The following is a 24891-nucleotide window of genomic DNA, read 5'->3' on the forward strand; positions in this document are numbered from 1 at the left end:
TATTAAGTACATTTACATTTACATTTATGCATTTGGCAGACGCTTTTATCCAAAGCGACTTACATTGCATTATACTATACATTTGTATCTGAGTATGTGTAAGTTTATAGTATGTGTAAGTAGGCTACATGTGTAACCCCTCTTGTCCAGGTCCTTCTCACCCCGCCCTACGCGGGTCTCGAACCTGGGTCTCCGGCATGGGAGTCGGACGCTCTAACAAGGAGGCTAAAGGCTGCAACCTCTAGCGTCAGTCGCTAGAGCATCTCTTGAGATCAGAGGAGTGAGGTTTACTCGCACAGAAACTACTAGCTGGCCTCCGTTACACATGCAAAAATAAAATAAAAATAACGTTATTAACCATTATTTTTTCTAATCAAACCGGTTTCGGAACGTTTATAATACGAAGGAACGCTGGAACAGAAACGTCAAAATACCGATTCTGCTTGGAGTGGAACGATTGATTTTTTTTTTTTTCGTTTTTAAGCCCTGATTTTGCTAACCCCACCCAGCTTCCCTCTCCCACCACCTCTCCAGACTGCCATAATGAAGGCTTTGTTTTTTTGTTGGTTTTTGTTCTGTTCTCCATTTTTCCTTCTCTGTCCTCAGCCACTCATACCACCCAGTTATTGTTGTCTCCCATCAGCCACTCTCTACCACCTAAGCCTCATCTCATTGGTGTGGATACACATTGGGACTGCTGGTAGCCATCTCATTGGTGTGAGGAGTCTGTTGCTCCACCTCTGGCCTCAGAGCATTCTGTTCCACGTCGACCCGTGGCCCTGGCCCTCTACTCCAGCAGTGACCATCGGGCGATCGGCCTCGCTGTCTCTGACTTTTACACCTGGGTCATCACTGTGGCTCCGTTGCGGCCGCCAAGGTCATCCAGTCCTGGCTGTGTCCTGGGTCAGCATCAGCCTTTCCTTGTTTAAGGCCATCCCCTGGATAGTTCCACCCCCTGCACCACCCTGTACTTTCTGTTAGTTCATCCCTCTCCTGGATCATCGTCCTCCACCAAAGCCTCCTCCATCCATATGACTCTGTGAGGTTACGCCTTTCCAGGAGGGGGCATTGACTCAACAGAAGAGGATTGCAGTAATGCAGGAGAGAATCCCCAAATACCTTAAAGGGAATATGTCCAATGATTAATAAAATATCAGTCCTGGCCTGTCATTTCTGGGGGGGTGTAAGGAATCTGAGTCCACCCCTAATACATACACCATGGAGGCAGCTTTGCTAGTTTAGGAGCAGAGGCCTACAACCCATCTGCTGGGGAGCAGAGACTCTGCAAAATGTCCCTCTGAGTGAGGGGAGAACTCTAGATCAGCCGTTAAACTGGAAAGAGGAGTCCTCAGCATGACAACCCTCTAAAACAGTGTTTTTCAACCTTTTTTGAGCCAAGGTACATTTTTTCATTGAAAAAAATCACAAGGCACACCACCAACTGAAAATGTTAAAAAATGAAACTCTGTAGCCTATATTAACAATATACACTCAATATACAGAGCTGATATCCTGGCAGGAATTGAAGAAAGACACACACGAAGCTCTTCCTCAACAGCTCTTAGTCTCTCTCTGTTTTTAGTTTTTATAGCAGTCAGGCTTGAGAAGCTCAGCTCACACAGATATGTCGGGGAAAATGGGAGCAATATCAAAATAGCTTTGTTTGCCAGAATTGGGAACTCCTTGGCAGCAGTGAACCAAAAACTGTCTAAAGGTAGATCAGCAAACCTCCTGCTCCTGCAGAGTCATGTCCTTTCCAACGACTGATGTTGAGCTATATGGGTCCCTAACCCAGTCAAGGCATTCAGTGAAGGCTGAAGAGAAGTAAAATTACATGTTCTCAAGAGTTTTCAAATGTTCACCTACTGTCTCGCACAATGCAGCAGTGTTGACATCTTGCCATTTCTTGGTGAGTGGGAACATTTCAAGGTTGCCACTTTCCACATGTTGTTGCCAGAGTTGCACCTTTCAACGGAATAGATTTATTTTATCTGTACTATCTGAGCAGGTTTTCATTTCGGCCTTGCATTCGTGTGTTCAGTTCATTCAGATGATGATAAAATATCTGCCAGGTATGCCAGCAGATATTGTCGGACCCCTCATTTGTCAGAATCACTGCTCCCATTTCCTCACACAAAGATGCAAATATGCAACTTTTCACAGGTCGTGTCTTCATAAAGTTTACCATGCGCACAACATCATCCATCACAGGAACTAGGTCTGCTGGTAAAGTCTTGGCTACGAGGGTCTCATGGTGTAAAAAACAGTGCGTAACAATCACATCTGGGTTTCTTTCCTTCACTCTGCTTACAAAGCCTTTGGTGCGCCCGACCATGGCTGCAGCTCCATCAGTGCAGACACTCGTGCAGTTTTCCCACTTAAGTCCTCCTTTTTCAAGATATTCTGATGTGACCCAAAAAATTTCCTCTCCTGTTACTTTTTCTGGCAATGCCTTGCAAAATAGGAAGTTTTCTCTGATTATGTCTCCATCCACAAAACGCACATTGGCCAAGAGTTGAGCATGTCCACTAATATCAGTAGACATCAAGTTGCAAAGCAAATTTCTTACTGATATGGATCTTTTCCAAAACCACACTTTCGATGTCTGCAGACTTGTCATCAGTACGTCTGAAAACTGTGTTATCTGAGAGAGAGACTTTGGCTATTTCTTTAACCGCTTCAGGTGCGAGCATCTCATTTACAATGGCTTTGCAGGCGGGAAGTATTAATGACTCTGTTCAGCAATGTGGTAGCTAGCTTTAAGGGCTCATTTACCTTTGTGGTTCTTCTCATAAAAGTTGCCTGTTTCTCCATGTTTTCATGCAGGTGAACAAAATAATCCGCATTCTTGTTTTGCAGCGAAGGGTGTTTCGTTTGGAGATGGCGTTTAAGCTTACTTGGGACCATTGCACTATTGGCTAGCTTTTCACCACACACCAAGCACAACGGAGTTGGTGTCGTTGCATCCCCGGTGAAAGTAAATCCAAATGACATATAGCTTTCGCTGTATTGCCTTGAGACTTTGCTCGAGGTCACCGTCTTGCTTTCTTTTGACCTCCATTCACACTAGGGCCTTCATCTGGGTCCGAATTCAGGGCCCAGTTCGGAGTTTACATTTTTCCTTTTGTAAAACTTCTCCATCACTGTCATCGTAGTCTCACTACTCACAATGCCACTGTCACTGCCACTTGTCGAATCCAGGCATCACTAATTCTCCTGTCTCAAAATACAAGGCAATTAGCTACCTGCTGCCACCTACTGATATGGAAGGGTATGACATGATTACTCTGCCGGTCACCAGATAGCACAGACACTCGACAATGGCATATTATTAGCAGACAATAATTAATTAGTTTTCAAAAAATGTTTTTAGACCAATTAGGTGAAATTGAATAATTTCCCACGGCACACCTGACGATCTCTCACGGCACACTAGTGTACCGCGGCACAGTGGCTGAAAAACACTGCTCTAAAATGAGTGGAGACCTAATTACACTCTATCCACAAACAGTTTACCGAAGGTGGCTCACAGAGAGCCATACACAATGGTACTACTGTGAGAGAAGGCACAGAAAACACTCTACTCTACTAATGAATCTATCAAGGAGGCACAGAGAGAGCCATACATCTCAAGAGTGTTATCCAGGCAAGGCTCTGGGAGTGAAGGCCTCAGCAGAACAACTCTCCAGACCGAGAGGAGGCCTAACAACACACTGCACTAAGGCCCACCGTCTAGACTGAGCTCTGAAGAGCAGAGGCCTCAGCATGATGACCCTCTAAACTGAGGGGAGACCTAACTACACCCTAAGCCAAGGATAGCCCTATCTAAGAGGTTCTAAGAGAACCATACAACTTAATATTAGTATCAAACTCTGGGGACTCTCTAGACAAAGAGGAGACCTATCAACACTCTACTCTAAGTCTGTTCACTAAGGAGGCTCACAGGGAGTCTAGATTGAGCTCTAAAAGAGCTTAGGCCTCAGCATGTAGGCCTAACTACACCCTATGCTAAGGATAGTGCTATCACAGAGGCTCTCAAGAGCAATACAACTCAATATCTCTATCAAGGCGGAGCTCTGGGGACAACTCTCTAGACCAAGAGGAGACCTAGCGACACTCCACCCAACAGACCAATCACCAAGGGGGATCACAAAGAGCCATGCACATCTGGTAATGCCGTCTGGGCCCATCTCTAAAGAGTGGAGGCCTCAGCATGATGACGCTGTAAAGCGAATGGAGACCTTACTACACTCTACGCTAAGAACAATCCTACCAAGGAGACACAATTGATGATACAGTCTAGATCAGTGTTTCTCAACTCCAGTCCTCGGGACCCACTGCTCTGCACATTTTGTATGTATCCCTTATTTAACACACCTGATTTAGATCATCAGCTCATTAGGAGAGTCTGCATGAACTGAATTGAGTGTGTCAGATAAGAGAGACATACAAAATGTGCAGAGCAGTGGGTCCCGAGGACTGGAGTTGAGAACCACTGGTCTAGATTGAGCTTTAAAAGAGTGTAGGCCTCAGCATGACACCCCTCTAGAAAGAGTGGAGACCTAACTACACTCTACGCTAAGAATAGCCCTACCAATACAACTTGATTTTGCTATCAAGGCAGAGCTCTGGGGAGCAGAGGACTCAGCAGGACGACTCTCTAAAATGAGAGGAGACCTAGCAACATTCTACCCAACAGACAGTTTACCAAGGAGGCACAAAAAGAGCCATGCCCATGTGGTATCACTGTCTGGACTAAGATCTAAAGAGCGGAGGCCTCAACATGATGACCCTCTAGAGTGAGGGGAGACCTACTACACTCTATGCTAAGGATAACCTTACCAAGGAGGCTCAGAAGAGCCATACGACTCGATATTGCTATATGGGGAGTGGAGGCCTCAGCAAGATAAAATGAGAGGAGACCAAACAACATTCTACCCAAAAGACTGTATATCGAGGAGGCTCACTGTAGCAAGGTTAGTAGTTAGTAGGAAGAAGGAGGAGGGAACCGGCGAACGTTTCAACAAACACAAAATGAAAGTAAAAGCGGCAGCCCTTCGCGGACAACTGAACATACATAAACAAAACATAACATAAATCTAGGCTTGATCCTCTCTCGTCCTTCACTGTCGTCGCTCCTCCTTTTATCCTTCCGAGTTCCCCTGTGAGATACGAGACCGGTGCACAGGTGACGTTCACTAACACTCGTGCCACAGGCCTCGGCCCGCTCTCATGGCTTGGCCTCGTCCTGCCTGCCACACTACAAAAGAGCCATACACATCTGGTATTACTGTCTAGCGTGCTGCCTGCTGGATCAGAGGATGTGAGAAATAATACATCCTCTTCCAGCAGATCGGTATCAACAGCCACAGAAGAACAAGAAAATTCCATACCTCATTAAAATTCCTCAGTGAACTTCACTTGTGAACCCCAAGAATACAGTTTCCTCCTTGCCTCAGCAGAAGCAGGTCCCAATTCACAGGACACAGGGGCTTGTCCCAATTCCCTTGAGAAAAAGAACAAACACAGTGAGTGTTCCCATTCGTAAGTGAAACTTAATATTCCAAGTAGTGCTAAGTAGGGCATCCTTTTGAATTCTTTGGTTTTAAATATCAGGACATAATAAAAGAAAGCAGGTCTCAAAATTGGGTAAATACAACCTCAGATGAACAACAGCACATATTATACTGTCATTTTTTTTTTTATTTATTTTTTTTTTACAAAAATAAAGCCAAAATGGATAGGTGACAAACTATCTACACCCTATGATTCAGTTGCTTGTAGGTCCACTTTTACCAGCAATAATTTAAAGGTGGACTCAGTATTATTTCAAATACACCGTTTGGAAGTTAGTCGGGCCGACACCAACAACAAACGTCTAACCAATCAGCATTAGGGGGCATATGATGGTTGAGGAGAGAGAACGAGCAAGAGGGAGATTTTAAAATAAGAAAAAAAGTGGCCAGAGTTGTGCAGGTAAACCACTGCGCACTGACAACTGCTAGAGAATATGACGTTTAGAGTCATTGGTAGTGCGTTCGCCTCGTATGCCAGCAATGACCGGGCCGGTGTTCAAGACCAACTTGGAGCAGGGTGGTTAGGATTGGAGTGTACGTTTTGGAGGTGGAGCAATGAAGAGAGGGGTGGGTTTGTTTGGGTTGATTTCAAATATCAACAATATCCAACAGCGTTGTTCAAAATCTACTTAACGCACCTTTAAAGTACTCATTTTCTGTATGACTTTATCAGCCTCTCACATTCTGCTTAATTTCTTTGAGATTTGTGGGCATCTGTTTATGCACACCTCTCTTAAAACAAAACAAGCCCAAATCATCACCCATCCACCACCATGCTTGACAGCAGGTATAAGGTGTTTGTGCTAATATGCTGTGTTTGGCAACAAAACAAGCCCAAATTATCACCCTTCCACCACCGTGCTTTACAGCAGGAAGGAGGAGTTTGTGTGTCTTATGGTTTGTTCAGATGCAGTTTTGCAAGCCTAAGGCATGCTGCCGTGTTCTTTTTAGAGAGAAGAAGCTTTCTCCTGGCAACCCTTCCAAACATACCATACTTGTTCAGTCTTTTTCTAATTGTACTGTCATGAACTTTACTGAGGCCTGTAGACTCTGAGAAGTCTTTTGTTATTGTTTTTTGTTTTTTTAGCAATTTCTCTGATCATTGCACAGTCTGAACTTGGGGTTAATTTGCTGGGACATCCACTCCTGGGAAGATTGGAAACTGTCTTGAATGTTTTCCCACTTGTAAATAATCATGATCCCAGCGGAGCTTCTGGGCAGACGAACCGCGGAGGCGATGAAGAAGTGGTGGGTTGAGGTGAAGGTGACGGGCTTACAGGTCGAGATGGAGGTGTGGGCCTGGAGGCCCAGGGTGCAGCCGGGGACTCAGCCTAATTTTCCGGAGCATCCAGGCCAGGTACCCCAGATACGGCCTGCTTTCAGGGAGGAGAAGCCGCCGCAATACTGGTAAGTCCATACACTTTTCTTATTTCATTTTGAGAGGTCGGTTATTCTGTCACGTAACGAAGGTAGACAAAGGCTGATTCACAATAAACAGGGTTTAATAAGCAGGCGGAAACATAACAGCGTGTAACACACAAACCTTAGCATACGCGAATAATAACACAGAGTAAATGAGTGAACTAAATGGGAACAGCTGGGCAAGGATTAACATATTCAGACACCATGGCAGCTAATGAGAACATGATAGACAACAGAACACACGTGACAGTCAGTAATATGTCATGTGCTGATGTTCATCTGAAGTTGTATTTACCTAATTTAGATTTTTTTTTATGTCCTTATAGATAGATAGATAGATAGATAGATAGACAGATAGACAGACAGACGAGAGATGCATGAATAGAACTGGAATGTACAGCATCTTCATGTGTGACCCTAATGGAAGAGTAAAGTGAGAAGTGACTGGCCTTATTCGGTACTTTCATGCTCATGATATTTAGACAAGGGGACAGGCCAATTCTGGCTTTCTAGAAATTAACAACATGGTATGACTTTTCAGAATATGTCTTCCTCAGCATATGTCTAAGTGAAAGGGAAACATCAGGTTAAGCTTTATGTTCACAAAATTAGTCAAATAGCATTTTTCATAGCAGAAGTACCTACGTGTCCTTTGGTGCTTTCAGGATGTGGGCACATGTGCTATCGCTGGGGAGAGTCACAGTCTGAGTTCCTCTTGAGGTAGCAAAGTTATTTAAATTTGGCCACACTCTTAAAAATAAAGGTTCTTTATTGGCATTGATGGTTCAATAAAGAACCTTTAACATCCATGGAACCTTTCCATAGCACAAAAGCTTCTTTATAGTGGAAAAAGGTTCTTTAAATTATTAAAATGTTCTTCACACTAAGAAAAAAAGGTTCTTTAGGAAACCAAAATGGTCCTTCTGTAGCATTGCTGTGAAAAGAAATCCCCCTTTAAAGTATTAGTTCACTTTCTAATGAAAATTACCCCAAGCTTTACTCACCCTCAAGCCATCCTAGGTGTATATGTTTTATATCTTTATGATGAACACAATCGGAGATATATTAATAAATATTCTGATGCATCCGAGCTTTATAATGGCAGTGAGCTGGATCAACGAGTATGAGCTGAAGAAAGTGATTCCATTTACATCCATCATAAACATACTCTACACGGCTCCGGGGGGTTAATAAAGGCCTTCTGAAGCGAAGCGATGTGTTTGTGTAAAAAAAAAAAAATCTGTATTTAACAAGTTATGAAGTCAAGTATCGAGCTTCCGCCAGATCGCATTCTGTATTCAACTTCCAAAGAAAGTGTTAAACTCTCGCAGTTCAAAAAGCTTACGCTATGTCCTTCACCTTCCCTATTCAACTTACGGAAAAAGCTTAACTGACGTGACGCCAGTTTACACTTTCTTCAACTTAATATGGAAGGCGGTCTGGCAGAAACTAGATATTTTACTTCATAGCTTGTTAAATATGAATATTTTTTACACAAATGCATCACTTCGCTTCAGAAGGCCTTTATTAACCCCCCAGGCCGTGTGGAGTATGTTTATGATGGATGGATGTCCTCTTCAGCTCATACTCCCGCTCACTGCCATTATAAAGCTCGGAAGAAAGAAGAAACACCTAAGATGGCTTGAGGGTGAGTAAAGCTTGGGGTAATTTTCATTTGAAAGTGAACTAATACTTTAACCTTTCATTTTAAGAGCGTATGAAGAAGCTTTGCACTGTTGGACTGTAAACTCAAAGGACAAAATTGAGTTTTCATGTGCCTCCCTAATTTTAGCAATTAGTGACGTGTGTCAAGGCAAAGAAATGTGTCATTTTCATCATAATGCATACGCTTGAGGAAATTTCATGACCTGGCGAGTGAATTTTAATAACACCTAATGACTTACGCACTTTTGAGGAAAGTGTTACGTTTCTGACATCAAAGGGACCTGCCAGAATGATGTCAGTCCATTGCTCTTTTAAAAAAACTCACACATGCATGCCTATAAGGAATCAGCTTTTCACTGAATTCACAGGTTAACCAAATAGACAGAAACACACACAATGCAATAAAATGCATGTTTCATCTCCTGAAATACCCAAAATTGCCAACCACCCACCAGACATGGTTTCCCCCTGCGTTGCATACAGAAGTTCAGTGTTTAGATCATTTGCAAAGCAAAGGCTGAACAGAGGAACTACTGTACCGCACATTTACAGGCTTCAACCACAGATCTTTATCAGTCCTCTTATCTTCTTTACCAACAACATGTTTGGTTTCTGTCACATTTATTTAAAGTGGACGTGAGAAAGGGGAAATTCAGACCCCCCTTTTTTTTCTAGAATTCAAAAAAGGCTGAGCAAGAAAGAGACTAGTACTGAGTTATGACCAGTTGCAGGCAATGTGCAAACTATATCATCTATATTTCGAAGACAAACCTGTAAGCATTTTAAATTCAAAGTCGATGTTTCCATGAGAGTTTAAACTCACTAAATGTCTCTTTTGTAGCCATATCAGTCTTTCCTTTGTGTATAATTCTCACTTCCTTATTTCTCTCACTTATAGTGTGTATATTTGCACTTGTGGTTAAAGGTCTGACCTCCTGACTGACTGATTATATTGAAGACGAGAACAAAATTCTAGCAAGAACAAACTGCAAGATTATCTCAGTTTATTCTAACCCACTCTTATGTTCTCTGTTGTTCTTGAATTAAGCTAAAGGAGAATAATTGAAAGAGTTTGAGCTCTAAAAAAGCATCTTACCAAAATGTTTATGAAATATATAGAAAAAACATATCTATACAAAATAATTTTAGTTATTGATTAGTTATTGGAAAAGCATGGAAAAAGATAACCCATCAAGTAACAAGGAGCAGCCAAAATCTGTGCCCTTTCCCCTCACATAATGTTTATAATCTAATGAAGATTATAGTCTAATCATCTAATTTAATATTTATATAGATGTTCTTTCATACAGTATGTAGTGTCCTTCTTAAAGTATGTCATTTATTAAAAACAATTTCTCTAACAAAATATCTCAAGGGCAATTGCTGTTGGAAAAGTCGCTGATAAAAATGGTTGTTTTGTAGATATATTTTGAAGATATAAATATTTTCAAAATAAGGATTAGACAATTAATTCAAATGTATTCTAGTGTGCCTCTTTATTATGTAAAAATAATAAAAAATATGTATAGTATAGTATAGTATCTATTTTAGCAGTTTATAGAATGCTACTAAAGGCACATATAGCAATCATTAGATATCAGGGAAAATATATGTGCCCAAATTTACCCAGCTGTGTAAGGTGAATTAAGGTTGATTGGGACATTTTTTCCAATTCATCTCAATGGCAAAAAAGTGTCCCAATCACCCTAAATTCACGCTAGTAGGCTACTATACGATTTGGATCACACTTGTGAAACTGGTCTATAATGGGAGTGATGACAGAGAGGGGAAGAGAACCATTCTCTTAGTAATTTGAATGACCGCGCGCGTCTTTAGTGGTAATTTTAACACTTGTTCATGATGAGCACTTTCTAAGAATCCGCAATTTTGCCCAAAGGGTTACGTGGGTGTTATCGAGTAGGAATGTGTGGAATAAAAGCACGCACAGACCCCGCTAGAGAACATTGGACGCACCGCAGAGAGTCGCACTTGATTTTTTTTTTTCTGCGCTGAATTTGACGTGCGTCAGAGCAACAGCACGAAGGTAAGACCATGATTTACGCTCGGAGCGATTGCAAACTAAACTTAATTCACTTAAATCATATTCATTTACATTAAAGCTGTACAGATGTATTTAAAAGTTTATATAAGTTTAAAATAAGAGAAAAGAAGTTTAAACAATAAATATAGTTTTAACATGAAACTTGGAAAGCTGATGTCTTGCAGTGCGACATGCTCCATATTTAAGACAACATTTCGCTGAATCTTATATATAAATTATTTACAATCAGTTTCATGAGCTCATATTAATATGGAATATTTGAACCCTACTTTTCTCATTTAAACTGATACATGTAAATATGAATGTTAACAAGAGAAAAGTTTCAACTAGCCTACCTAATGGTTCATCCTTTTTGGTCCATGGCTTACAATCGCAAAATTCCTCCTGTCAGTACTAGCAATTAATAATTATTGTGATATTTTTATCATGGCAGTTTTATTATAATTGGCATTTACCAATATGGGTTAATGTTCAGTAAATACACTCTTAAAAATGCTGGGTTAAAAATAACCCAAGTTGGGTTAAATATGGAGAAACCGGTTAAGTGTTTGCCCAACCTGCTGGGTAGTTTTTTTTAACTCAACTATTGTTTAAAAAATACTATATTTCTCGCTTAAAATGAACCCAAAATAGGTTGGAAAGGAACATTTATTAATATGTTTAATAAACGAACATTTATTCATACGTTTCATAATAATTAGGCTATTAAATTATAAACATTTATTAAATAGCTTATTACTAAATGTTCACCTTTTGATTATTACTGTTGCCTCTAGTAATTATGTGTCTGATTTTGGGTTCATTTTAAAGCCAGCCATATAAAACTGCCCAGCAGGTTGGATCAAACATTTAACCCAACCGCTGGGTTAAAACAACCCAAATGCTGGGTTTGTCCATATTTAGCCCAACTTGGGTTGTTTTTAACCCAACATTTTTTTTAGAGTGTATTGCTACACTAATGCTTGATGAAGGTATTGTGCTGCTTACAATAAATGTTTCTTTTGCATTTTCTTTTGATCATTAAATATTAAATACATTATAAATATTTAACATTTAAATTTGTGTCTTATTTCTCCAGATGGATTTGTTGATGAGGTTCATCGTTCTCGTCTGTTTCTCCATAACGAGGATGTCTGCGCTTAAATTTTTCCCTGAGAAATGTGAGAGCACTAACCACATCATTACGCACGCAAGCATGCGTGCGCACACACACACATACACGCACGCATGCGCGCGCACACACACACATACACGCACGCATGCACACACACAGTTTTTATATCATAGTGGGGACTTTCCTACTTGTTTTTCTAACCAGAAAAATATTCACAAAAGTGACTATCTATCTATCTATCTATCTATCTATCTATCTATCTATCTATCTATCTATCTATCTAGTGGATATTAATATGAAAGTGCCTACAATGTACACAATGATTACAGGTTTTACTATCATTACACAGACATTTAGCCCCCACAAATATAAGCACACACATTCACAGTTCTGGCATCTATTCTGTTCTCTGAATTGTTTCTCTTTATGCAGTTGTAATTGGTGAGAAGCACACATCCGTTACCCTGACCTGTAAAACAAATAAAGACAGTGTCACATGGAAACGTGAGGACGCAGATGGCATTATGGATATAGTGGAATCAGAATATGAAAAACTCAGTGGTCGGCATCTGACTGTGATTGACCTGCAGAAAGACCAAATCGGGAATTACACCTGCTGGAGTGATAAGGGTCTTGAAGACTACACCTATCTCCTGCTTGACAAGTCTAAAGAAGCTACAGGTGGGAACGTCATCTATTCCTAACATTCCTATCAACACTTTAAAAAATGCTGGGTTAGTAACAACCCAAGTTGGGTTGAAAATGGACAAACCCAGCAATTGGGTTGTTTTAACCCAGTGGTTGGGTTAAACATTTGCCCAACCTGCGGAGTAGTTTTATTTAACTCAACTATTGTTTAAAAATTACTGTATTGCTTGCTTAAAATGAACCCAAAATATGTTGGAAATTAACATTTATTAATGTTTAATAAATTAACATTTATTAATAAGTTTAATGAATAATAATAATTAAACAATATTAATAAATGATTATTAATGTTGCCTCTAGTAATTATGTGTCTGATTTTTAATTTCCAACCTATTATGGGTTCATTTTAAGCCAGCCATATAGTAATTTTTAAACAACAGTTGGGTTAAATAAAACTGCCCAGCAGGTTGGGCAAACATTTAACCCAACTGTTGGGTTAATCAACCCATTCGCTGAGTTTGTCCATTTTCAACCCAGCATTTTTTTTTTTTTTTTTTTTTGAGTAAAGCAGATTTTCAGGTTAGGTTATGGTTAGGAATGGTTTGGCATATGATTGTCATCCTAAGACCAAAAAGGATGTTGACTCTGCATTCTGATATTCATTAACCATGTCATTATCCAATACTACATTAATACATTACACATTAAAACACTGTCCACAATGGTAAAACCACAGCATTTTGCCAACAGCTCGATAAGAGGCTGTGTATACGAAGTTAAGAAGGCACAGACAAATAAAAAGTGCAAACAATGAAGCAGTAAATCAATTCATGGATATACTTTTTGTAACATTTTATCATATTTTTAATAAGAACTAAGCATTCTAGTTATGAAATAGTCACTTGTTAACGGTAAACTCACTTGATCGTTCTACGTTCTTGATTCTCGCTAATGATGTCCTCTAGCTCGCAGTCATAAAATAGCAAGAAATAATAATGCTAAATGCAAATATTAATACAACCAACCATAAAATCATGCATAGTTTATCAAACAATGAGAAAACACTTTCCATATCTTTGGTTGTTGACGTCAAAGGCTGTGTGTACAAACAAATTCAATCTGCTGTTCAAGCCGACAGATTTTAAGGACATGTTACTGTTTATTTGAAGTAAAACTAGTTGGGAACCACTTATCTAGATCATTATATGTGTTGTTATAGTGCTTTGGAGAGCAGTTTAAAACTCATTTCCTTAAAGTGCCTCTAAAAAAAGCTGCCTGTTGAGTCATTGACTGTCTGGGCTGCAAAGCAGGAAGATAGTCAGAGTATTCAAGCCTTGTCTTTTCAATCAGGTTGATCTTTTTCAGCATATTTCTTTCTTCCTTTTCAGGTTTTAAAATCAATTGCACAGCTGAAACTTTTTCTTGCTCTAAACAAATCAAATGTACCTGGACCTCAGATGAATTTACTGCTTTCAGACTTCGCAATGCAAGGTATCAGACATGCAAACACACCCACAGATACAATGAGCTTCTTTTGATTCAATGAGCTCATCATGGTTACAATGACCTCAACTGAATATGCGTTTTATATTTATTTAGGGATAATGGAGAATGGGTGTCACAGTCTGTGGATGGGGTATTTTTTCTCCCACATTCAACAAATTCCTATTCTGAAGAATCTGAGCGACTGCTCATAACTGGAGAGGCAGGTTTCCACTTGCTGCTATATGAAAACTGACTACAGCTTCTACCTCCGAGACATCGGTGAGTGTGTGGGTTAAGACTGTCAGTTTATGCTCTGATTAACTCTGTAAGTTAGTTATTTTATAGTATTTAAAGAATCAGGCTTTTTAAAACACTTGGCTCGATTGCTTAGTCCAAATCAGAGTTCAAACTTATACTTGACTCCTTCCTAAACCATGCTTGAGTTCTGATGTTGAATATCTTGTGACCTGTGACCGGGCCAAGAGCAAGTTCTATCCGATAAAACATTTTAGAGCTTGGCATAACTAGAAAGATGTATATTCGTTATAAAAATCACATCACAATAAGTGATGTGTTGATTTTTAAGCCCGGAACACACCAAGCCGACGAACTAGTGGTGACGAAAGCAGACTGCGGGGTTGGCTCACGTCGGCAGCGTCTGTCAGTTGCCTTGACACACCAAACCGACGCTCAATACCCAACGGCCAAGTAGCACGTCCGTTCTGCGCCTGCGTAAGAAGAAATGCCTTTCCATACCAGCAGGTGGCAGTAGCTGAACAGCCAATCAGAATGATCAGATGGCCCGATTGACCGACAAACTCCGACTCCGATTCAACATTGAGAACATACTGAGAAAACTTAGTCGGCCGATGAACAAAAACTGCCCGACAGCCAACCATCAGCTTGGTGTGTTCTGAGCTTTAGTTGTGTTAATTTTTTGTCTTATTTCAAATACTTTTAAGTCATCATGTTGGGTTTCCATGTTTTATGGGGACTTTCCATAGACATAATGATTTTTATACTGTACAAACTATATATTCTAGCCCCTAAACCTACTCATCACAGAAAACATTCTGGATATTTACATTTTCAAAAAACATCACTTAGTATGATTTATAAGCTGTTTTCCTCATGGGGGATCAAAAAATGTCTCCACAAGGGCAAAGTTTTCTGGTATTGAGGTAACTTGTAAAAAAAAAAAAGGTAAAAAGTTAAAAAAAAAGAAGAAAATTAGTTTACATCTTGATCGTGTGTATTTTATAGCATTTTTATTACGTTGAATTGTATTTAACATATTAACAATAATAATTTTAATAATAATAATATATTGTTTTAAAAATGTTTTAAGTCATCCAGCAGCCCTCTTGGAAGTGTGCTGAGGCCCCCTAGTGGGCCCTGGTTGAAAACCACTGATCTAAAGCATCATCACTGATTGAATGTAATTTCTCTTTTTTTTCCTAGTTAAGCCAGCAGATCCAAACATTTCAATCTTCAAAGTAAAAAATAAGGGGAGTGATCAGCAAATCATAGAAGTGGAGGTGATGCCTCCTTCTTCCTGGCCGCAGCCCTACAGTTTCTTTCCTCTGAAGCATCAGATCGAGTACCAGATTCGACACAATGGGGAGGTAAGAATGCTCTCCTGCACACACCAGTGCACATCTTTAAAGATTAGTTCACCAATAATGAAATAAATATTCAATCATCATTTATTTTTTAAGTCATCCCAAACCTATATGACTTTCTTTTATGAGAAAGTTTAAAGGTGCCATAGAATACTTTTTCACAAGATGTAATATAAGTCTAAGGTGTCCCCTGAATGTGTCTGTGAAGTTTCAGCTCAAAATACCCCATAGATTTTTTTTTTATTCATTTTTTTTAACTGCCTATTTTGGGGCATAATTAAAAATGCGCCGATTCAGCGTGCTTCCCCTTTAAATGCTCGCGCTCCCCGCCCCCAAGCTCGAAACTCTATAATACATTGCATAAACAAAGTTCACACAGATAATATGACCCTCAAAATGGATCTTTACAAAGTGTTTGTCATGCAGCCTATCAGATCTTGTAAGTATAGTATTTATTTGGATGTTTACATTTGATTCTGAATGAGTCTGATAGTGCTATGTGGCTAATGGGCTAAAGCTAACATTACACACGGTTGGAGAGATTTATAAAGAATGAAGTTGTGTTTATGAATTATACAGACTGCAAGTGTTTAATAATGAAAATAACGACAGCTCTTGTCTCTGTGAATACAGTAAGAAACGATGGTAACTTTAACCACATTTAACAGTACATTAGCAACATGCTAACGAAACATTTAGAAAGACAATTTACAAATATTACTAAAAATATCATGTTATCATGGATCATGTCAGTTATTATTGCCCCATCTGCCATTTTTCACTATTGTTCTTGCTTGCTTACCTAGTCTGATGATTCAGCTGTGCACAGATCCAGATGTTAATACTGCCTGCCCTTGTGTAATGCCTTGAACATGGGCTGGCATATGCAAATATTGGGGGCGTACATATTAATGATCCCAGCTGTTACGTAACAGTCGGTGTTATGTTGAGATTCGCCTGTTCTTCGGAGGTCTTTTAAACAAATGAGATTTATATAAGAAGGAGGAAACAATGGAGTTTGAGACTCACTGTATGTCATTTCCATGTACTGAACTCTTGTTATTTAACTATGCCAAAGTAAATTCAATTTTCAATTCTATGGCACCTTTAACAGAATTATTGATGGCATTGTGTTACACCATGCAAGCAGAGAGCCCATTATAATCAGTGATGCTGTCTACACTGGATGCAACGCGACACAATCCCAACAGTAAACTAATGCCCTGTTCTATTTTTGACATACTGCTTCTGACAAAAGAACAAATGAATTTCCTATTGCAAGGGTTGCTTTGTCGCATCCAGCGTAGACAGCCTCACGCTAATGCGACAACTGTCGCGTCCGGTATAGACACGGTGTTAGGAACAATTTAAGTCATTACTTACTGAAAATCACAATTTTCATTTTAGGGTGAACTATCCCTTTAAGAATTTTAATTAATCTTCCTGTTTTCTGTTCCTTTATATTCACAGCTGAAGACTAAAGAATGGGAGGAGGGGTCAAAGATTAAAGTTGAAGGGCAAATCAGTAAACTAAGGGTGCGCTGCAGAGACATGCTGCTTCTCTCTGAGTGGAGCGAGTGGACCATGTGGAAAAACGTAAACTAGTGCTTTACACCTCCCTTCCTCCTGATCCCTTTATTTATATCTCCTTTCCCATTTTCCAGTTCCTTATTTATTTATTTATTTATTTATTTATGTGTTTATGTATGAATGATCGTGGCACTGGTTACATATGACTGTTACACACTGTACAAATGTATGCACCATGTCTCTGTCCTATTAAACACCTTTGCTCTTCTATCCTGTCTCTTTATTCCTGAAGTATCAGAGTTGCAATTCACTGGCCTTCAGTGACAGGAATGATTGTGAAATGTTGTTTGTTTGTTTAACACATTTCAACATCTTATACAACTATAACTTTCCATCTTTCACTAAACCCTAAAACAATCTCTAAATGTTGGCAGCTTGCTTTCTCCAGAAAAAAAGTGATGTAGGGTTTGATAGGAGCATTTTCCATTGATTTTCAATAAACATGCTGTGTATTGCAGATGTACAAGTATAAAGGTGTATAATACATGTTTATAAATTTGGGGTTGGTAAGGTTTTTTACCCTCGGTTTCACAGACAAGGCTAAAAGGGTTAGTTCACCCAAAAATGAAATTTTACTCACCCTTATGTCATTCCAAACCCGTTAAGACCTTTGTTCATCTTGGGAACACAAATTAAGATACTTTTGATGAAATCTAAGAAGTTTCTGAAGCACACATAGGCAGCAACGTCATTGCACATTTTGAGGCCAAGAAAGGTAGTAAAGACATCATTAAAATAGTACATGTGATTGACAGTGGTTCAAATTTAAAGGGTTAGTTCACCCAAAAATGAAAATTACCCGATGATTTACTCACCCTCAAGCCATCCTAGGTGCATATGACTTTCTTCTTTCAGATGAATACAATTGGAGTTATATTAAATAATGTCCTGGCTCTCCCAAGCTTTATAATAGCAGTAAATAGAGGATGAGATTTTGAAGCCCAAAAAAGTGCAACCATCCATCATAAAAGATAACCACACGGCTCCAGGGGGTTAATAAAGGCCTTCTGAAGAGAAGTGATGCTTTTGTGTAAGAAAAATATCCATATTTAAAACTTTAAAAACTAAAATAACTAGCTTCCATTGATTTATGGCAAAAGAGTAAACTCTGACCCAAAGCATGATGCAAAAACATGGAAGCGCAGAGGATAGAGCAAAACAAAACACCAGTCACAGATTAGAAGTCTAAAACAAGAATGTTGGAGGATTTCGACATAAGAGAAGAGGAGCTTGAGTTTGTTGCACGGCCCTATTTAAACAGCAAGAGGCGTCAAAGCTTATGCTACTCCTACATCTCATAAGGGGTTACTCTTTTGGCGTAAGTCGATGTGTGTATGACCGTCTGCCAGAAGCCAGTTATTTAAGATTTTAAAGTTTTAAATATGGATATTTTTCTAACAAAAAAGCATCGCTTCGCTTCAGAGGGCCTTTATTAACCCCCTGGAGTCATATGGATTGCTTTTATGATGGATGGTTGCACTTTTTTGGACTTCAAAATCTCATCCTCTATTCACTGCCATTATAAAGATTGGGAGAGCAAGGAGTAGGATGGTTTGAGAGTGAGTAAGTCATGGGGTAATTTTAATATTTTGTGTGAATGCCGACTCAGTATGTTGTGGTGCTCACGTAAACAGCATCAACCAATACTAAGCCGGCATTCGGACATAAACACAGAAGCTCAGCAATGCATTCACTGCGCCAACTACGTAGGAGACTGACAGGGAAGAGGAAAAATTTTGAATAAAGTCATTTTTGTTTTGTTTTTGAGCACAAAAAGTATTCTCGTCACTTCATAACATTAAGGTTAAATCACTGCAGTCACGTTGACTATCTTAATGATGTCTTTACTACTTTTCTGGACCTGGAATGTAGTAATTTCGTTGCTTTCTATGGGGGACAAAACTCTTGGATTTCATCAAAAATATCTTAATTTGTGTTCTGTAGATGAACAAAGGTCTTACAGGTTTGGAACGACATGAGGGTGAGTAATAAATGACAGAAATTTCATTTTTGGGTGAACTAACCCTTTAATGTTTTTGGAAATAGTCCCTTGCTCACCAAGTTTTTTTTTTTTTTTTTTGATAATTTATTTATTTGTTTGTTCGGCAATCAACAAATAAAAAAAAAATAATATTGTGAAATAGTACAAATAAAAATAACTTTTCTAGTTTCATCCATTTTAAAATGTAATTTATGGTTACACTTTTTTTTAAGCTGACGTACTTACAAAATAAGTACTGAGTAATATTAATAAATCAATTTATTGCCTTACTGACCCCAAACTTTTGAACTGTATGTATACCTGAGAGATAAGCTTTGAGTCCAGATATCTGTGTGTGTTAATGACAGAATGCACATTATTTCTTGTTTTCTGTATAGGTGCCCAATGAGGGAAAAAGAAGCCATAACAAAAACAATGTGACAAAGAAAAAGAGTGGAAAAAAAAACAAGACCAAGAAGAAAAAAGAAGAAAAATCAAAAGTAAATCGGCATTGGGGAAAAAGAATAAACTTCTGAACTGGGCATGTTTTTGAATTTCTAAAAGTATATTTGTGATGTGATCTGCGAAAACCCATCACATGGTGAAACTTCACCTATCACAGGTGGATTCGAGCCCTTTTCAAATCTGTTTTTACTTCTTTTTTTATAGCTTGTCTGTAACAAAAGTTTTGGTTATCTGAAGTCGGCTGATCGCTGTGATTTTAAGGAACGGAATTTTGAGAAAAACAGGTTTAAATAACTGTGAGACCCTTTTTTGGACAGACATGAAAATTCACTATCCAAACATAAATGGTTGTAATTCAAGAATGCTTTGGAATATAGACCTAAGGTTATCTCGTTTTAAAGAAGACACTTGTCAGATTATTGTAGAAGTGAAATAAATTATGTAAGTGAAATTAAAAAAATGTATAAAGTTTAAGTTTATGAAAATGTAAAAATATAATTGTTAATATTTTATAATAATATATTACAAAGCATGTTTTAGTCTTAAACTGCAAGAAAATAAAAGCCAAAAATGTCAATATTCCAAATTTTGGAAACACCTTCATTCTACATGTTATGTGGTTTATTTTGATAGGTGAACTGCCTTTATAATGTTAAGAGAGGGAAAGCTATGGCCGTTTTTTTTTTTTTTTTTTTTTTTCCTCCACTGGGTGTGTTCTTAAACAGTAACATTAGAGAAAGACAGCCTTGGCACTATAAATCACTATTTTTCTGCACTTAACAGGCGAATTTTGCCAAGATATTTTCAGAGATGACAAGATGTTATAGAATGATAATTTAATGAAAACCCCAAAAAAATGACATTCAACCTATTTTTTGACTTTACTGAAAACGTTCCATCGCGACATCCCACGGGTTTTCCCAGATCGCATCACATTTTTATGCCAATTCAAACATTGTTAATAGAGACTGAATTTGTGTATAAGATGGCTTGAATAAATGGCAATGCTGAGCTGAGTATTCAACAGCAGAGGGCAGCAGTGAGTTAGGAGGGGATGCTGGCTCATTTCAGGGGCTTTATGGAATTCTCTACTTTGTAAAAACCAGTAAATATATAAAGAAATAAAATACTGTATTTCCAAAAATATTTATTGATATTATTCTGTTATTTCCTTTCATGTCTCTGTTCTTTTTAACTGCACTCTTTTACTTGTGTATCCTCTTGGTTTTCTCCGTGCTCATCTGTTATGACTGTATCTTGTTGCAGTTGCATCAGGCTTTGATTTTGATTGGCAGGATGAGCCGTAAAAAACAGCCAGTGGTTATTGTCCTGCTCAGCTTTATGGGAGTCCAAGAAGGTGTGAGCAGTGAGTTCATACTCTTTACCAAATGGAGTCCTAAATACACAAACCAAAATAAATAAATAAATGCATAAACACTAGTAAATATTTCACACAAAATAAACATTAAATTAGACCGACCTGTCGTAAACCTCACGGACATATATATATATATATATATATATATATATATATATATATATATATATATATATTCTAAATAAAAATGTTAAATATATTTCTAAATATTAAATATGGCTAAAACAGTCTTAATATATGGCTAAACATTGAATTTATTTCTTAAAGGGTTAGTTCACCCAAAAATAATGTCATTTTTTACTCACCCTCATGCTGTTCCACACCTGTAAGACCTTCGTTAATCTTCGGAAGACAAATTAAGATATTTTAGTTAAAGGGATAGTTCACCCAAAAATGAAAATTTGATGTTTATCTGCTTACCCCCAGCGCATCCAAGATGTAGGTGACTTTGTTTCTTCAGTAGAACACAAATGATGGTTTTTAACTCCAACCGTTGATGTCTGTCAGTCTTATAATGTGAGTCAATGGTCACACAGTTTATAAGAGTCAATAAACATGCACAGACGAATCCAAATTAAACCCTGCGGCTCGTGACGGCACACTGATGTCCTAAGACACGAAACGATCAGTTTGAGCGAGAAACCAAACAGTATTTATATCATTATTTACCTCTAAAACACCACTATGTCCAACTGCATTCAGCAATTGCTTGGTGATGTCTGATCGCGCTCTGACAACGGCAGTGATGTCTCGCACATATACTTTAATGAGTGCTAGACATCACTGTCGTTGTCAGAGCGCGATCAGACCTCACAAATCGAGTGATGAATGCAGTTGGACATAGTGGTGTTTTAGAGGTAAAAAATGACATAAATACTGTTCGGTTTCTCGCACAAACCGATCGTTTCGTGTCTTAGGACATCAATGTGCCGTCACGAGCCGCAGGGTTTAATTTGGATTCGTCTGTGCATGTTTATTGACTCTTATAAACTGTGTGACCATTGACTCGCATTATAAGACTGACAGACATCAACGGTTGGAGTTAAAAACCATCATTTGTGTTCTACTGAAGAAACAAAGTCACCTACATCTTGGATGCGCTGGGGGTAAGCAGATAAACATCAAATTTTCATTTTTGGGTGAACTATCCCTTTAAAATCCGATGGCTCCGTGAGGCCTCCATAGGGAGCAATGGACACTTCCTCTCTCAAGATCCATAAAGGTACTAAAAACATATTTAAATCGGTTCATGTGAGCACAGTGGTTCAATATTAATATTATAAAGCGACGAGAATATTTTTGGTGCGCCAAAAAAACAAAATAACGACTTGTATAGTGATGGCCGATTTCAAAACACTGCTTCAGGAAGCATCGGAGCATAATGAATCAGTGTATTGAATCATGATTCGGATCACCTGTCAAACCACCAAACTGCTGAAATCACATGACTTTGGCACTTCGAACCGCTGATTCAATACGCTGATTCATTATGCTCCGAAGCTACATGAAGCAGTGTTTTGAAATCGGCCATCACTATATAAGTCGTTATTTTGTTTTTTTGGCACACCAAAAATATTCTCGTCGCTTTATAATATTAATATTGAACCACTGTACTCACATGAACTGATTTAAATATGTTTTTAGTACCTTTATGGATCTTGAGAGGAAGTGTCCATTGCTCCCTATGGAGGCCTCACGAAGCCATCGGATTTCAACAAAAATATCTTAATTTGTGTTCCAAAGATTAATGAAGGTCTTACGGGTGTGGAACGGCATGTGGGTAAGTAATAAATGACAGAATTTTAATTTTTGGGTGAACTATCCCTTTAAATAATTACACTAAATGCAACTACATATTTCTGAGTGAGACAAGATTTTCAACAAGAAAATGTAGAATGTAGAGTGGATCTTATTCATTAGGAATTTAATTTTGGAGTACCTGTAATATTTAACTTTTCCCTGCTCACTTGAATACAGTACATTTTTACAGTATGAAATATAACATTACCATAGGATGTGATTGCCCAGTGCAGCCAGACATTGATTGGTCTTACAATGGGAAATCAAAACCTTGCTGTTCACCTGCCAAAACAAAGCATTCACGCCACGTTATTATGTTGCCAATCGGCAATCGCAACAAGTACATTTGAAAAAGATTTTGTTTGAAAGTGTGTGCACCTGAACAGGGTATCCCTCATTTTCAAGCCTTTCTTGGGGGTCAAAATAAATGACCTTCCACCAGCACAGAAAATCAAACTCCTCTACTAAGCTCAACTCCTGTAGTCGAGACTTCTTAGCACACTTCAGAAATGTTCTGTGATCACTGGCAAGGAACAACTGTGTGGAGTCGAACAGATCACATGTTAAGACCTGGAATCCAAACTCAGCAAACACAAAAAAAACTGTGCATACATTACATTTCGCTCGTTTACCTCTCCGGCGAAGCCTGCGGTAGTTCTTAGGGCAAAGCTTTGATCGTACCTGAGCACCTCTCTGTCTGAGGTCCCATCAACACTGAATCACAGACCACATTTGACAGATCAGATCAGCAACTACGTGTGTGCGAGTGAGTACATTTGAATGTGCATGTGCAATACCTTGTAATAATAAAGGCGTTTCTAACACAAGGGGTCATGCTGTGAGATCCCCCTACTTGGAGGGGCCCGAGAAGGCGGGGGACTGAATTTGTCTGTGAATGTGGTGCGATATTACTGCTGTCGGCAATGATGCTAAGAACACAAGAGCCACGCTGGTCACGTTCTCCAGAGTTCACCAGCATGATTGTGTCTCCAAAGTGAAGAAAGCCATCCTGTGACACTGATAAGGTCACCTAAACAAAAAATATATATAATCAGTCTCACATTTAGCAGACACAAACTGTCACACTTAAAGTCAACATGAGACAGAAGTTGCATCTTTTCTTCTCTATTGTGACATATCCAAGAGAAACGGCTTCTCTAACAAGAAAAAATGTAGGGCGGGACTTGATATTGTCCATCAGGAATTGATTGGATGGTGGTTTGCTATTGCTGTCATCTCATGTGAATGACTGGTTGTCCTGCCCTTAGCAGAAGACAAGAAATGTTGTTGAAAGAGGAAGGGGAAGTCCTTTTGATTAAAGATTATGAGGGTACATGAATTTTAAAAAAGAATGATGTGCACGGATAAATAATTTATAATAAATACTGCAATATTCAATTAAAAATAAGAGTTGTTAAATTTGATTTCATGGTGACTAAAAATTAGCCTCATTGCATTACATAAATATATCAAATAAAGCTCACAATTCAAGCAAAAAATATATTAAAAAGTTTTTAAATAGGCTAAATTAGACAAATTAAGCTTTTAAATATTATTCTATTAATATTTTACCTGATAAACCTGCAACATTGTTGAAAAACACTTGTCATATATCAGGGAAAAAAAAAGTCTTACTGGTTTCAGGATGTTTTGTCTCAAAGCTCCTTCTTTCTGGACTGTGAGTTCGCCTCTGTCTTTTTGAAGAAGAAAGTTCTTTAGGGTTTCCTGCAGAGACACTGATCATTTACTCACGTGTGTTCACTACACGCAGCCAATAACCCTTTTGAAATGCGTCAAAACAACAAACCTCTTCTAAAGTCACGTCTTCTTTCCAGTTTCCCACACGAACGCGCGGATTATAGGTCCGGACATGAGCCATTTCACATTCGTTGTAAAGTCAGACAGACTGATAAGTGTGCAGCTATAATGTTTAATGCAAACGTAAACTACAGTAAATGCCCCTACAACAGGTAAGAACTGTTTCCATGGATGCCTAACAACAGAAGTGCGCGCCTGCGCCGGTTACGTCTCCATGGTAACACTTTTGTCCTTTCATCCAGTTGTTTTTTGCTTTCACTGACTG

General features: G+C 38.6%; 2 protein-coding genes across 2 annotated transcripts; one reads left to right on the forward strand and one right to left on the reverse strand.

Moving 5' to 3' along the window:
- Positions 1-10485: 10485 nt before the first annotated feature.
- si:dkey-88e18.2 (interleukin-12 subunit beta) lies at positions 10486-17392 on the forward strand. The gene is given in 8 exon segments (XM_048168264.1): positions 10486-10707; positions 11804-11885; positions 12272-12520; positions 13876-13978; positions 14087-14195; positions 14197-14251; positions 15434-15597; positions 17065-17392. Coding segments are annotated over 7 exon segments (897 nt in total). The 5' UTR covers positions 10486-10707; the 3' UTR covers positions 17200-17392.
- Positions 17393-20762: 3370 nt separating this feature from the next.
- Positions 20763-24829, reverse strand: cfap161 (cilia and flagella associated protein 161). Its single transcript, XM_048168263.1, has 7 exons — positions 24616-24829; positions 24444-24533; positions 23606-23838; positions 23441-23522; positions 23187-23345; positions 23017-23090; positions 20763-21026 (listed from the first exon to the last, which is right to left on the reverse strand). Exons 1-7 carry the CDS (start codon positions 24685-24687, stop codon positions 20822-20824), a joined length of 915 nt encoding a protein of 304 aa, XP_048024220.1. The 5' UTR covers positions 24688-24829; the 3' UTR covers positions 20763-20821.
- Positions 24830-24891: the final 62 nt, after the last annotated feature.

Source organism: Megalobrama amblycephala, linkage group LG19 (genome assembly GCF_018812025.1).
Source record: "Megalobrama amblycephala isolate DHTTF-2021 linkage group LG19, ASM1881202v1, whole genome shotgun sequence".
Taxonomy (NCBI): domain Eukaryota; kingdom Metazoa; phylum Chordata; class Actinopteri; order Cypriniformes; family Xenocyprididae; genus Megalobrama; species Megalobrama amblycephala.